Genomic DNA, 16,116 nt, shown 5'->3' with positions numbered 1-16,116 from the left:
ATATGCCAGTTTTTTGTTGAAACAGAGGAACAAAATTGTCCTTTAACCCTTTGTACACCCAGCGTCTGTATGCAAGATTGGCACTTCAACTGATTCCATGCCAGGTTGCGAAAACAATTCCCCTTTCCCTAGTTCATGGCTTGGGCAGTCCCACTTTAAAAATGTTCTACTCGCCATTACTATTATTCATGTAATTTTTTTTGTTAAACATTATTACAGATTTCCATTTTTTTTCCCTTCGTAAGGCAGGACAGCTGTTTGTCCTAGTCAACCAAATAGGAGCAGCAACAACAAGGCAATATTAAATAAATCACATTCAACCATATCATGGACTTCTCTGCGGTATCAAAGATGTACCACTGGCTGGAGATGGTCCAATGTGTACTTGAGGTACTAGCTTGCCCTGCAGCAAGTGTTATATCATAGAGGGCCTTCAGTGACTGACAAGCTGACTTTTATCAAAAGAATCACACCTGGATCACTGAGGACTATCAAACACCCAGTGCAGAAAAAATATAAATCCAATTTATTTTATATACTTTTAACTAAGAAAAGACCAAGCACTTTTTTCTGCCCATTGCGAGCGGCCATGTCGCAGGGGGGCGGAGCCGGCGGGAAGTTTAAAAGTTAAAAAAAAATGTTTAAAAAAAATAGAGAAAATAATAAAGGAAAAAAAAATCATACCACCAGTAAAACGCGCGTTTCACTGGTGGAAAAACGTGCAAAAAAAAGAGCAGAAAAAACGTGCCTATGCTACGCCCAGCTGTGACTCTCCAAGCTCTTAATAAAGCATTGAATACAATCACTGTGTCCACCTATAAAGAAATAGTATTAAGAGTCTATTATGGAGCTTATATCTCTCATAGGTCTTATCTTATGAGTCTTAGTAGCTCTAGATGTTTGAAATGTGGGCAGAAAGCAGCAGATTTATATCATGGTTTTTGGAGCTGTCTCAAGATAAAGTCCCTTTGGAATTATATTGCCCAGAATGCTCAGCAAAATTTGGTGAATTATTTACCTTTACCTATAAATGTCCGTGCTGATGCACATTGCCCAGGCATATATCAGTCTTGTCACCATTTAACAAAGGACTGTGAGGAAAAAAGAACAATTGCATCCAGCAAAAATTAAGAAATATGCCCTATGAAAAAACACATGCAGCCTGTTATCACTGTAATGGATGTGGACAGGGACTGGCTGGAAAAAGGCTGCAGTACATCAACAGCATTAGGATGTAACAAAGGATGGAAAAAGGTTAAAACCTTTTCCCCCAATTCTCGTAAAAAATCAGAGCATTTTGCTACTTACTGATAATGGTTTACATCTACTCCAACAGACCTGCCAGTGCCAACAAGTCCTACACTAATCTTTCACTATGCAGTTTGCTAGGAGCACTCCTTATGCTTTCTCTATCAAAGATAAAGCACAATGTCAACATGACTGCTATGACCTTACCTTTTATAGTGAGGGGGCTGGCTTATCCAAAAGCCCCCTTATTGGGTCCGCCTACTGTAGTTAATCTGGCCTAAGTTCAAAGGCCAGAAAGTGCACTATGGTTACAAAGAATTAGGTCTGGTGAATTTCGAAAATGCTGAATCCCGCATAAGCCCATGGTAGGGGCAAACTTGAGCCTCATTCCCACCCTAAAACTAAAATATTAACTTTTTTGTGGATTATTAACTTTGTTATTCCAAACACAACTGCTCAGCTGATAAAGTTGTGGTATCGCCTTTATGCTAATTTATAAATTAAGCAATGTACTTCTTAGTAAATTCTTCTGTTTGCTGGGGTAGATGAAAATATAATGTTATTCTGTAAAGCACCCATGTGAAAATGTATATGTTTACAGATATCAACAAGGGTGGCTAAAATGCCCCCCTCTATTTTCCTTCCAAAACCTCCGAATCATGATGGACCACTAAATATAGCGATTTCCAGTTTTTCACCCAAAACTTCAGCGGAATGGCTTAAGACCAATGGGTTAAAAGGTAAGGGGCTATAAAATTAGATCAAATTACTCTAGAATATTCAAATATTTTCTGTTGTTACAAATTATTATATGTAATATATATCGTTACCTTTTATTTGTGCACATAAAAATGTTTTAATTCAATTGCAATGTGCCTTTGAGTTTGCTATGAAAATAGACCACTCCAGGAAGAGTTGATTCCCAAGCACAGCCACAGTTCCCTATTCCTCTGGCCAAGTCAAAGCTCTCTCCTCTTCTGGGTCTAATTGCTGTTTCTGCTGGTCCAGTTCTACAACCTGTCCCCTTACCTCGCTACATAACCTTTTATGATGCTGCTGCTTGGGGAGTACCAAAGGGGAATGCTATTGAGTAGCAGTTGAGTGACAGCTCTAAGCCTGCTGGGATCACATGAAGATGGTGGTGCCTGGCAGCAGTCTTTGGGCTTCTGGATGTCTACACAGTGGAGCTTTTTATGGATGAATAACAATTCTATGCATTAAATGTAATTTTATGGAAATGTTTGTTAAATTTTAAAGGTTTGGTGACAGGGTCTCTTTAATACTAATGATAAAAAATCATTGGAAATTTGACTCAATTTAAAATCAGCCAAGTTTCCAAGATTCATAATTTTAATAGCTTTAATGCCTACACAATAAAAGCATCTCAAGCTTTTATGACACAAGTCTGCCTTAAAAGCTTGCTACAATTTCCACTACAGTTGGATATTAAAAGTTTATCATCAGTTACTTTTGTCCTTTTTGAGCAAAAGTATGCTTTTAAAAACCATTACATGTCTAGCATAGGACCATGCTTTTAACTGATCAACCAAGTGTATGCCATGGTTTTACATCCTCGTGTGTGTATGTATGTTTGCTATTATTATTGCGCATATAATAACACATTTTCATGTATTCAGCCAAAAAGCTGAGCCTCTACCAGGTACTTGCTCCGGATGCATATTCCCTTGTAGAGGATTTTGTTCCTATACTTCAGAAAAAAGTCTCATCTACGCTTCATAAGGTAAGTTTCCTTAACATACTATTTTAAAATGACACTATTATTGTCATGTGATTGCTTTTAGACCAAGACAGGAAGAGGTTAATCAACAAATTGGAAACATTTTTGGACTAAGAGGACAAATCAGGGCACTCAAATATGGGGAGAACATACAAACCCCCTAAAGTTAGCATCAGCAATGTTAGTCACTGTACTGCCATACTGTCTATTGACACATTATACTTCCTGTTGATGCTGTTTCAAATAGGCCCAGTTGGGTGTAGGTACTGAAGCTGGCATAGAAAAGTCCGGTGGGATGAAATCCTTGGACTGACCTGGGATTGGCCTGTGAACACCTTGAAAACAGCAGGAGTTTGTAGCCACGTCAGTAAGGTCTTGCCTTACTGACTGGCCACCTGCTTGGTGCCAGGTCAAATCCTATATCAGCCAGCAAGTACATCCCTGGTTTTACTGACTGAATGGTGGGTTTTGTCAAGGAATTAAAAGTGCAGTCTGTGACCAGCCAAATGTATTCTTTAATAGCCTTTAAGGTTACATCAATATAGCAAAGTAGGTGTGTAATGTTTTGTCTATTAATGTGACACTAAACTCAGAAGTTAAATCTTAAAAATGCATTTAAGTACCTTAACTATTAACAAAAATGTATCTTATTTGTGTATCACTCAGCTGTAGGTCCTCAAACCATCTCTGAATTTGTGCTGACACTGTCCTTTCTTCTGGAGGGTGACTACTTTTGTTCCCCATGGTCCCTGTGTTGTAAAGTAGCCACCACTCCAAACTCGCCCCTGTGATGGACTACATTCTCAATACAAATTAGTAAACGAAGCATGAGATTGTAGTCCATCATGGGAGTGAGCTTGGAGCGGTGGCTACTTTACAACACACACAGGGACCATGGGGGAACAAAAGTATCCGTCCTCCAAAAGGAAGGACAGTGTCATCACCAATTCAGAGATGATCTGAGGATCTACAACTGAGTGATAAACAAATAAGGTACATTTTTGTTAATAGTTAAAGCGGACCTTTACCCATATCTTTAAAATAACAACAAACACACCTTTAGAAATGTTTAGTAATGACAAATCTACAAACACATACTACTAGATAATTGCAGGCTTTGTATTCTCTGCATACCTTATCTCTCTTTTCTTCCCCAGTCTTCTGACAGTGGCCATGTTTACTAAGGGCAGATTACTAGCTATCCTATTACTTCCTGGATTTCTGGCACATGTGACTAGGACATGTGACCATGCACATCATCCCAGGGGTGGAAAATGCCTTTCCCTGAGATCTTATGAGATTACAGATGAGATTTCCCAGCAATGCTCTGCTGAAGACAAGTGTGCATTGCTTTCCCAGTGTGCATTGCTTTGCCAAACAAGTCATTGTGCCCTTTCAAAGCAGGAAGTGAATGCTCTGCAAGTTGAAGTATTTTAAAATCACAGTATTTTACACCTGACGTGCCTCTGTAATTATTGATCATCATACATAGAGTGATGCATTGGTAGAATTTAAAGGTCCACTTTAAGGTTGCATTTTTAAAATTGAACTTCTGGGTTTAGTATCACTTTAATATTAATAATTGTTATTGTATAACTGGTATAATACATAAGTTATTATTAACACAGTTCTATTATAATAAAGATGTTAATAATTTTGTAAATATCTTTTTATAGCGGGCAATGATGCAGTTTGAATGGCATGATGGCACTGTGAAAAACATTCATGTGGATCCTCCGTTGTTGTATGATTACCAGGTAGTGTCCTATTTTCACCATTATGGATTAGGAGAATCTTACACAAATGGAAAAATCATATAACATTAGATGTCTGTGATAATCCATGTATTTATTTTATGCATATTGCAGACTTGTGTATTGCAGTGTACTGCAATTCTAATGTTGTTCCAATTCCAATCGTTTCAGTAGCACAAATCCATGTACAGGACAGCCATACATTGTGCAGATTTAAAAAAAGAAAGTCTTTATTTGGGTATTGTGACAATTTGTGAGGCACTTGCGAGGATTAAAAGTATATGTTATTACTTTAAATAAGTAATAACAGGTCACCTCATAGTTCTAGCCGACCTGTGACAATGAGACTGTCACAGGTCGGCTCAGTAGATCGGGAGGTGAGCGAACACATACCGGCGTTCGCTCACCTCTCGATCTGGATTCCCCTCTCCCCGCTCCGATCTGCCAGTGCTGACTGGCGGAACAGACGGGGGAGGGGGCGGGTACAGCTGGCTCTGCCTCTAGATAGGCAGAGCCAGCTGTCACTCACGCAGCTGGGCGGATCTCGACATCGATGTCGGGATCCGCTCCGGCTGCGGCGTCTCAGTATACCGCGAGCTGTAGCTCGCGGTATACTGAGCCTAGGGTGACGGGAGGACGCTAGTTTGTGTCCTCCCGTTACCCTAAGGAGAACTATGGGGAAAAGCCCTGACCCTATAGTTCTCCTTTAAAACAAATTTAATTTACAGCTTCAATACACTTCATTAAAAAATCTTATTAAAATGGCAACCTACATCAATTTCGTCGTAGAAATTGGACCTGGGTAATTTCATTCCCATCTCTTGTTAGGAGGTGCTGCTGGATTTGAAATTGATGTATTGTGTAGAGATCTCCAGCTGATTTCAGCCATAAATTAAAGGATAGGTAAACGCAAGAAAAATACATTAATATAGCTTACAAATCCTATAATGTGGTTGTATTAGTTTCCTTTTCCGGATTAAGAACATTATTAGCAAGTACAGGATTTACATGTTAATCTTCCCAGAAATGCATTGTGCTTGTCATTTACTGTGAGCTTGGATGACAACCTTCATTGATCTAGTGGAGGGGAAAGTATGGCCACCAAGGAAGTGTGTTATTCGCAGGAATAGTAGTATACAAATAAAGGTGAAAATCCTGAAAAAAGAAAACTAATCTAGGTACCTCATTTATGGACTAGTAAACTGCAATATTAGATTTTTGGATGTAGATGCACTGTATGCTTCACGTCCCATGACTAGTCTAAAGCTCCCTCTGTTGTTGCTGCTAAGTTATCCATTTGATTGATATTAGTTTTAGTTCTTATGGCCATAGATGCTAAGAAAAGATACAAATGCCTTTGAAAATATGGGTAACAAATGAATACAAACTTGTATTTTAATTTTCTTTATTATCTGTATACACAGAAACAGCTAGCAAAAGTAGCTCAGACGTATGAGAAAAGGATAGACTGGCTTACTAAAGGAAGTAGAAGAATTTGGGGAACGATTTGTGAAAAAAGGTATGCATGTGTGAGTAGTATTTTATTTTCTGCAGTGTAGGGATGTTCAGATACCAGTTCAGATATCAGTGCCGATACTTGGCATTTTAATGAGAACTACCAGGGTTGCAGCAGTTGTAGGTGTGACTGGGCTCTGGCGCTGCACCACTGTCCTGAAATCATTAGTCTGTATTGTTTTTTTTTAAAAACTGTCACATGACAATAAACAAAAATGTATCAGTAATTGTATCTGTGCGTACTTGGACAAGTATTAGTACTTGATCTGGAAAAAATGGTATCGGTGCATCCCTAACATATAAAAAATGACAGCTGCCTCCTAACTTTTGAGTTTTTCTCTAGTCTAGTCTTGGAGCTGGAAAAGTATCTGTACTTGTACCAAGTACGGTACTTGGTATCTGAACATCCCTAATACAGTGTCTTAAAGTGACCATAAACATCTACTATACCCAGCCACTGATGAAAAATGTAAATGGGAACACCTAAATGGGCAAGGTCTAACAGGGGTGGTTCGTTCTAAGTCTGTATAGAAAAGTAGGAACACTTTAAGGATTTACAAGAGCTTTCATTTAGTAGCAGGATAGCTTACCCCATCTGCAATCCACTGTTACTAGTCTCTAGTCTAAATACAAGGGACTGACAGAGGTGGATCATTTGTAACAAACAACTTGCAGAGACATGTTTGCCTGGTAATGTACACTATTGTTCTTTCATTAGCATAAATCTATTATGAAGACAGTCCAAACCCACACTTAATTACCCAAGTCAATATAATAATTAAGTTGCCCTATTCTACTATTACAATTTAAGGAACAATGCCCTGGCATTGGTGGTCAGCGTGAGAAAGAATGTCCCAACATTGTTGATCAGAGGGACGATAAATTCACCAGCATCGGTAGTCAGTGGGAGCAAGAATTGCCCCAGCATTTGTGGGCAGTGGAAACAAGATTTGCCCCAGAAATGATGGTCAGTGGGAGCAAGAAGTGCCCCAGCATTGATGGTCAGCGGGAGCAAAAAGTGCCCCAGAGTTGGTGGTTAGTGGGAGCAAGATTTGCCCCAGTATTGCAGTATTGGTGGTCAGTGGGAGCAACATTTGCCCCAGTATTGGTGGTCAGTGGGAGTTAGAATTGCCTTAGAATTGGTGGTAAGTGGGAGCAAGATTTACTCCCATCATTTGTGAATAGTGTGACCAAGATTTGCCCCAGTGTTGGTGGGCAATGTGAATAAGAATTGCCTCAGCATTGGTGGTCCGTAAATGGAAGAATTGCTCCAACATTGATGGTCACTAGTTACTTACCTCAGGAGACATTCCGGGTCCCTTGCCACCAGCTCTTGCTTTGTCTAGTGATATCACCACTGAGAAATTTGTGCAGAACAGCCTGCACATTAGCAGGTGTTGCTAAACCGTGGCAGGGCCAGGCAATGCTACTGTCACTGCAGGGGCATTATGGACCCTGGTCCACTGGTGACCCTGTTCGAACCCTGGTCATGTGCAAACTGTGTGCCCCGATAGGATCCATCTGTAGTTAAAGAGGGTAAATCTGCCGATTAGAAGTCATGCCTTAAAGATCCAACTTTTTTCAATCTGTTCAAACTCATATTGCATAAGCATGCATGACTGTTCCCTGAGGTGACCCCTCTCAATACCATTATCCTTCGGAAATGGTAGCTATTGCCTGGGAAAGTTAAACTCTTGATTTGCCCTATAGACATGTTTGTGTCTTCCTTTACGGTGAATATCTGCAGGTATCATCTGGGAGATTAGTGCCTTTGTTGCTCGACTGGTTTGTTGAAAATATGTTGTAGTTTATTTGTAATTAGTTCATAGAGTCATTCTGTTACATATTTTCTTCATGCCAATCTTTTATGTTAAGCAGTAGTATCAAAGTGCTAAACAGGTGATTAGTGATTAGTGGGACGTGTAAAGACTGAAAAAGTGCTTGAGGAAACAATAACATCCTTATCTTTTAATAAATCTATAAACACTTTTTTAAAATTATGCAACTTTATTTAATCTTGATATGTTTGTCATCACTAAAACATGCTTACTTCATGATTCATCACAGGGATGGATTTAACTTATCAACCAGAGTGATCAGAGATTTGCGACGCTCGGCGAGGTAAGTAAGAAGACACCTGGCGCTGACTCGAGTATAAGCCGAGGGGGGCACTTTTCACCCAAAAAAATGGGCTGAAAATCCCGGCTTATACTCGAGTATATACGGTACTCTTCCCAATACTTTCTTTTGTTTAGCTGATCATGTTACTGTTTTTGTCGCAGATGCTGCAGTGCCGTCCGTCCGTTTTTTTACTACGGGCGGACGGCAAGAGGTTAATGAATTACAGGCAGATAATTATTTCTCGTGGTACAATACATAGGTTTTTTTTTTTTTTCAATTTATGAGATATTATGTTTAAAATGTAAAAAGAATATTATTCATTTAATTACACAAGTGAGAGAAAGAGAAGATTATCTTAATTATGACTAAAGCTGAATTTGAGCAGTGTGTGGCCCTGTCAGCAGCCCTCCTTTTGACAAAAGTCAATTTTTCATTCGACTTTTGTCAGTGGAGCCAGTCCGAAAATTCTTGGGCTACTATGGACTGCAGCTAATTAGCTGAAGTTACTGTTGCGGTATTCTGACACCCACCGATGCCAAAATACATTAGCCCAGCAGGGGGATTCCCCCATCCACGCTATTTGGTGTGGTTGAGGGAATCAATCGAACGAGGCAGGGCTTTGCTTCGTGATGTCAGAGCTACCCCCCGATGACTAGTCAGTTAATAACCGAGAGGCAGCTGGAGAGGTACAGAAAGCACCAATCCAGAAAGTGATTGAAACAAAGCAGGGAGATCCTTACACTGCAGCTACTCATGTACAGCTTCCTCTCCAATAAGGAGAACAGTGAGCAGCACAGTAGTGACCGCACCAAATCTCCTGAAACTAGCAGTCAGAGGCAGCAGTGCCTTAGACCTCACAATGCAGATATACAGCTATGAGGCTGTAGGCACATAAAGTGCTTTGCTATTTAACAGGAAGAAATCAAGACATAAGATATATCTTTTAGGGCACTGCTTAGGCACAATTAATATTTCTATGAGTTCCCTATAAGGCAGCAGATTCTAATTTTTTGATAAACACACTAAGATTTTGCATTATTTTTGCATGCTTTCGCTTCCATTTTACTAAATTAAAAGTACATGTATCCGCTAGAGGGATCTTTGCATTTCATCGGAATCACACAGCCTTTCTTTTTAACAACTGTAGACGTATGATATCAGCCACAAAGGGAGTGCAATGCTTTCAGTGGGTCAGCTGACTTATAGTCCTGCAGAGTGAGTGAGAGCAGGAACCTCAGTATAAGGACTTATTAGCACTTGCAAACAGTACTTGAAACCCGGCGCTTGTGACAGGTAATAGACCGACCTTCTCACCATAGATAACCAACAAACGATCTTCGCACACCGTGCTGCCCCCTCACAAGGACTAGGGAACCTGTCTGTTTAAACTTCTATAACCGGTTTGATGTAAACACAGCGCATGGAAACTGGAAAGAACAGTTGGTATTAATAATAATGGTCACCTCATCTGGAGTAATAAAATAAAGACCCGGTTCTCTCAACTAGAGACTTAAAAAAAATGGCCGTCTAATAACTAAATGGTGACTTAGTCCCCCCAAAAAACAAAGAATGATGGTTTTTAGGTCAAAACATCACACAGACAATTGGTTTGGTGTGTGTGCATGTGGGGGAGAACAAGTGCATGCATGTACATGTTTTTGTCTTTGGACTATGAAATATTTTGCGCCAAGCAGGGAGGAAAGAAATCAGGGATTCGCCGATGTATCGGCAGGAAAATGGCACTTTCGGCATTTAGCCCATATGTTTCGGCGGCCAATATATCGGTGCATCCCTAATTTTTATAACTTTATAGTTCTCATTTATTAATTTTTCTTCTTGGGCTCAATACGTGCTTGCATTGTTTTTAAGATTTATGCGCCAATGAGTTTAGCCGCTTGTGATGTTTTGACCTAAAAACCATCGTTCTTTGTTTTTTGTGGGGGACTAAGTCACTATTTAGTTATTAGATAGCCGTTTTTTAATTATCTTATGCATACTCATAGCTCTCACAATCTTTATTTTGTTTTTTTCTACAGGGTTATATTGCTTGTGGACACTTCAGTTGAGAACGCTATGCACATCATACATATCCAGCATTCTCTGAGACTTTTACTGGAGGAACAAATGGGAAACAAAGACTTATTCAACATTATATCGTAAGTTGCCACATTTATTGATTAAAATTAACCATAGAAAATACGCTTAGGGAAAATAAAAAAATATATAAGGATTATTTCAAAAAGCTTTATGAATTGACAGAGAAACACAAACTTAAGGTTTTCAATAATGCTGACTTCTCAAACCAAATTGAAAAAGGTCAGCGCTATCCCAGCACAGGATAACACTACCGGTGGCTCTGAAGAGGTGATCTACAGTAAAATGAACTAACGGGTCTCCCTGTATTTCCTCTATAAGAAACCTCTATTATGGAAACACAGCACACCAGCACACCTTGAGTACTAGGCTCGGTTGCTATGGATTATGACAGCTCCAATTCTACTTGTCTAGGGATACATTCACTCGCTTCTGCCCATCAGCACTTACCGCCCTCTTGAGTAATCGATTGAAGTGAGGTCCAGACTGTAATTATGATGCTTGGAACATTTATTGAAGAACTTCAGGGAGAGAGAGGAGAAGGGTTAGGATAATCCAGGCAGATGTAGACTCCATGGCTTTTCAGAGAGAGCGTGGTTACAGCTTCCATGCACAGCCAGCCAGGCACCTGACACTGCATTGCTTGAGGTAGAAGTTACTGATCCTTGTCTTTAGCAGTACCAGCCACTGGACCTGCGGGCCACCAGGCTCCAGGGTGATTCCATGGCTAGTCCCCAGACTTTGAGGCCTAGCCAGCTCAAGCAGTCCAGCGCAGCCTCCCCTCAGGCTCGGCCTGGGGGAGGAAGAGAGAGCTCACATGGTCCACCCAAAGTATTTATCTCCTCCCCCAGCATGCACCACTGGCTATCGTTCAACAGTGATTGGCTGGATAGGGATATCCACTCATAGCAATCCCATTGGTTGCTCTGTTCTATCACCAGGGCACACCCTGCAGTACCTCTGGCAGCAGACAGATGTCAAGCAATGATAGATTGCTTAGGGGCAAACCACATGAACCAAGACTACAAATCCATATCTGACCACATACAATCTGATAAACACTAAATTTTAAAACACCCTTTCCACTAGGGCGCTGCACGATCATGCAAGGAGAGCAATACAATTTGCTCTAACTAGCTGAATCACACTTAATACAATTTATATGTCCTAAGTTGGGTGGGAACCTCTCTACATGATTTGAGGCATTACCCTTGCTTCAGACAGAATCTGTTGAGTTGACACAAGTTGGTAAAAACAATCCTCCAAGGACAGATCACAATGTTGTAGACACAAGGCTCTTGTCTCCTGCCCTGTCAGATTGGGCTGTGCGCAGGAGCTATGTTAGGTTTTTTACAGTTAAAAGAGCTCCCATATATTGATTTTATCTGTGTGTTTAGCTTTTTGCCTGTAGATTAGCTTTAATGATTAAAAGTTGGTTGAAAGTGGTTCAAATTGCCTGAAAATTGCCATGTGTATGACCAGCATAAATATACTATTCAATATATTTACAGTAAATGTCAGCCACACACAGGAATTTTCAGGAGATTTCAGCTAGTGGAAGGATTCAGTCTACCACTCCTATCTAGTACCACCACTATCTAATGTGTTATTAGGCTGCCTCGTTCATTTCAGTTGTTTTTTTTTTAGTTAAAAGGATGAATTGCCTAAAAATAATTGTACATGTCCATTGTTACTAACTAAATCTTAGATAATAGTATGCACATTTTTAAGTGTGGTGTGCTTTGTTTTGCAGATTTGGAAATGATATTCGGTTTTGGAAGCCAGTGATGGCTCCTGCAACTTCAGAAAACCTGCAAAGTGCATGGAAGTAAGTTCTTCAGCACAACACAATGGCTTAATGAATATAAAACAAAAATAGTACAGTGTTCCCAGTATATTATAGCTACATTTTATTTGTCTTTATCAAGGCCCCATTGCATGGTTATCTTTACATTAGTTCCTCTCTGATAAAGCAGAACTATAGCACTAAAAGCTAGGTGAAAAAGGCTTGCTGTACAATAATAATCATTGATGAATATAGTTTGTTATGTAAGAAAACCTCTGTAATTCCGTAGTTGTTCCGGCACATTGCTTTCCTGCCTTACTCCCCCTTCTCGTAATCTCCCTCTGCTCCGCTCAACAAATGATGTCTTCTCCTTTCACACTTTGCTGTCTGCATGCCTCTTTAGTGGTTCTAGAAAACATGCTACCTGCTGAAGTAACCGTGGATGTAAACAAGCTGAAGGGGGACCACAGCCTGCCAGTATGGGGGCGCAAATGCATCTGAGCATCTTTTAGATTGTAAGCCCTCACTGGCAGGGCCCTCCTTACCATCTTGTCTTGATTTGTATTGTGATTGTAATGTCTTCCTTATATTGTAAAGTGCTGCACAAACTGTTGGCGCTATATAAATCCTGTATAATAATAATAATAATAATCTGGCTTGGAGAATTGTGCATGTGCATTAAGAAGGGGGCAGGAGATAGAGGCATACTAAATATGCTCTAAATACTGAATACTACAAGAACGTTTTGCATGGTGTAACTTGCAAACTTTATGCAAGAGTAACATATTGCGCATTCTGGCTAAAAATGTTTTTTTAATAAAGTTCTGCTTTGAAGCAGAAGTAGTCTGAGGTTGACAATACAGGACAAAGAGAGAGGATAAAATCAACTCTGGCACTGAAACCCACATGCTACATTAGTATATACCATCACAAACTTCCACACCTCTTGAAATAATAATGTTTACATATTGACACAACTTTCAGCACACTAGTAATAGTAGTTATTAAGTAACAATGAATGCAAAAGTCTACATATGTTAAAGCCTATATTTATGGTGGCAGCCATGTTGTCCCATGTCACCGATCTCCTTTAAGTATTTATGTTGGTTGCCAGGTCCCTTAACACCAATAGTCACACTGTGCAGCCATTTATGCTTAGCTTCTAAAGAGGCTGGAACAGGTGCACTACAGGCTTGTCTAGCACTGTCTTAAATGCAAAGATCAGTAGCAATCAGAAAAGGATTTCCAAGTTCTCCAGTAGCAACTCTTCTTGACATATGTCATCCAGCAATCTCTGCTTGTCACCAGCAGATTTTGCCAGAAGGGTTTGGATCGGTAGATTATTATTTGCTGTCTACAGTCACATCTAAGCAAGGCTTCCCAAGACAGATGGGTTGGGAAACATTTGCCCTTCATTCATTGCACTGGGAGTTCTTCTAATAAATTAATCTTAAACATATATTTGTCTTCCAGGTGGATTCTTAACCTCCAATGTGAGGGTGGGCGAAATGTTCTGGGAGCCATTAAAAGAGCCACTGAATTTAACTTCGATGATCGAGAAGACGGAGAATCCCAGGGAATATACTTGTTTACTAGTGGTCTCCTAGATCAAGAGCTAGTGAGTGAAAATGAATAATACCTTTTTAGACTGCCATACGGTAGTATTAAACAAAAGTCTTTTACATTTAGTGTAATTTCAGTAGCCGTTGGCACTGCTCCTAGAACCATGTCCTATGCATTTAGAATTTCTAAAATTGTTCACCATAGAAGTAACTCTTCTCTACAGTAGAGGCAGTTGTCATACTCGGTAACACAGTTTAGAATTGGATACACAAAAACAGAGAATATAGTCTCCAAGGTGAACTTGAATTATTGTTGACTTAATAGTATTAAACTATAAACTATTCCCAAGAATCCTTCTTCTGTGATTGGAGGTGGAGACATGGGGACATAGATGTGACATGATCTCTCCTCCAATCACAGAAAGTCTTGTATTCTTTGAGAAAATACAAGGCATTTTGTAAAAGGGCAAGTAGTGAGGAGGGATGGGGATATGACTGAAGCACTTCACTGCTCAAGATGCTTCCCTCATTCCCTGCAGTGCCTGGAAGGTGATAGTTATGTCTAGGGGCTGACATGCTGCAAGATAAGATTTTAATACTTTGCAGCTGCCCTCCACTCATAACATACATCTTGTTAGTGATAATTTACACACCCATTGCAGTGTGTAAATAAGCTTCTGGGCAGCGTAGGTTGCATCAACGTGCTTCCTGGCAGAGCTGGGCACTTGAAGGAGTGCATTCTCGTGGGATTTCAAACACCCAGCTCTGCCCCCAGAGAGTGATTTAACACACACCTCCTCTAAGCATCAGAAGCTACAGACCAGGTTTTTAGTAAAGTCATTTGTGTTGGTGGTCAAAAGGTTGGCAAAAAAACAGCCCTCCTGTTTCCATGCATGATCCAGTTTAAAGGGACACTGTCATGATATTAGGGAGATTAGATTAGAGATTAGGATGCCCTTACTGAACTCTGCTGAGAAAGCTAGATCCCTGTTTATTGTTCTGATGCTTTGACTTCAATTCTGTCTGTCACTGACATGGAGCAAGTATAGAGATAATTGGTTCTAACACTCATTTACAGCATACTTTTTTCTGGGACTGTGACTGAAATTTACCGAAGTCAGACTTCCAGGCATCTAGCATTTTCAGGAGTCTAGCAATGGCAACCACCATACTGCTCTCATAGTCACTTTAAGCACCTGCACAAGCATTAAAAAACATAAATTAATAAATACTTTAAATACAATTATTGCACTCTCCAGCCTTAAAATATCAGTAGTAGATTGCTATAACAAATTGCTGTCAGTGATGTGTGGATGATCTAACAAGATGCCTTCTTCCTCCTCCCTGCAGCATGCTGTGTCTGCTTACTTGTCTGAAGCTGCCTCTGGCTATGATTTACAGCTTCATGTCTGTCTGTTCAGCATCGATGATGACAGATCTGATCACTTCAGTGACAGGAGTGACACAGCCCGTGTTTTACAAGATTTGGCTCATGTCACTAATGGAAGGTTTCACTGGTTTGCTGACAAAGGTAAACTTGCAGCTAGAATTGGCAAAGGAAGCAAACAGCAGTTAGTGAATATGTGGCAAAATGATGGCAATCACATTATATGTTAATGATCTCTACATTCAAATATATATCATATGCCTATAGTATACACAACCTCTGCAGGCTACAAATATATACATGAAATATTCTTACAATTTTGAATGCAAAGTAACTTTTTATGTGCTAAATGTAGTGGATTAAAAAAAAATTGTAGTATACCAAAATCTATAATGCTAAATTAAATAAATATGCTGTAGTTTGGCCACCATGTTAGAGATATTTGGTGGAATGATAGTATGAAAATTATTGTGGCCTGTGTATTTTGTTCCTGCTTTATCATATAGTCGCTTATGGTAAAGTGGGCCAAAAGGATCCAAAAAAGTACAGAACTGACTTCTTAAAATAAAAGGTCAAATGTACTTTCACCTCTTTCCACCCTCCACACCACCCTAGTATGTGGCATCATAGCATTCAAACCATCTACCATTACTCACATGTCTTGAGTCAATCTAGGAATTTCCAAAAGGGCTTACTCCACACCCATTTACCCTGTTACCCCAAACACAGAAGTTCCAATTGCATCAATCGTGTTGTGTTGAATACTTCTTACTTCATGTGTTGTGTTATGTTATTTATGAAGGTTTGCAATATACAGTAAGTGGTCATGTTGAAAACTACCTTGTCACTGTATATCTACTGTACGCTGTATGCTCATGTATTCATACTGTATGTGGTGGACACAACACTTT

The 16,116-nt window shown here is 39.8% G+C and overlaps 1 protein-coding gene across 1 annotated transcript in view; it reads left to right on the top strand.

The window, feature by feature from the left end:
- The window catches only part of VWA3A (von Willebrand factor A domain containing 3A), a gene marked incomplete at its 3' end in the record, with an annotated part of 64,190 nt that overhangs the window by 20,484 nt on the left and 27,590 nt on the right, over positions 1-16,116 (top strand). The window contains exons 12-19 of the mRNA XM_018568819.1: positions 1,850-1,988; positions 2,886-2,989; positions 4,663-4,743; positions 6,165-6,259; positions 10,413-10,532; positions 12,224-12,298; positions 13,730-13,874; positions 15,169-15,349. Of these exons, the coding sequence (XP_018424321.1) occupies positions 1,850-1,988; positions 2,886-2,989; positions 4,663-4,743; positions 6,165-6,259; positions 10,413-10,532; positions 12,224-12,298; positions 13,730-13,874; positions 15,169-15,349 (940 nt within the window). The remainder of the gene's footprint in view (positions 1-1,849; positions 1,989-2,885; positions 2,990-4,662; positions 4,744-6,164; positions 6,260-10,412; positions 10,533-12,223; positions 12,299-13,729; positions 13,875-15,168; positions 15,350-16,116) is intronic.

Source organism: Nanorana parkeri, unplaced genomic scaffold (assembly GCF_000935625.1).
Source record: "Nanorana parkeri isolate BGI_ZX_2015 unplaced genomic scaffold, ASM93562v1 scaffold3, whole genome shotgun sequence".
Classification (NCBI taxonomy): Eukaryota; Metazoa; Chordata; class Amphibia; order Anura; family Dicroglossidae; genus Nanorana; species Nanorana parkeri.
This window is presented reverse-complemented; position numbering and strand designations above follow the sequence as displayed.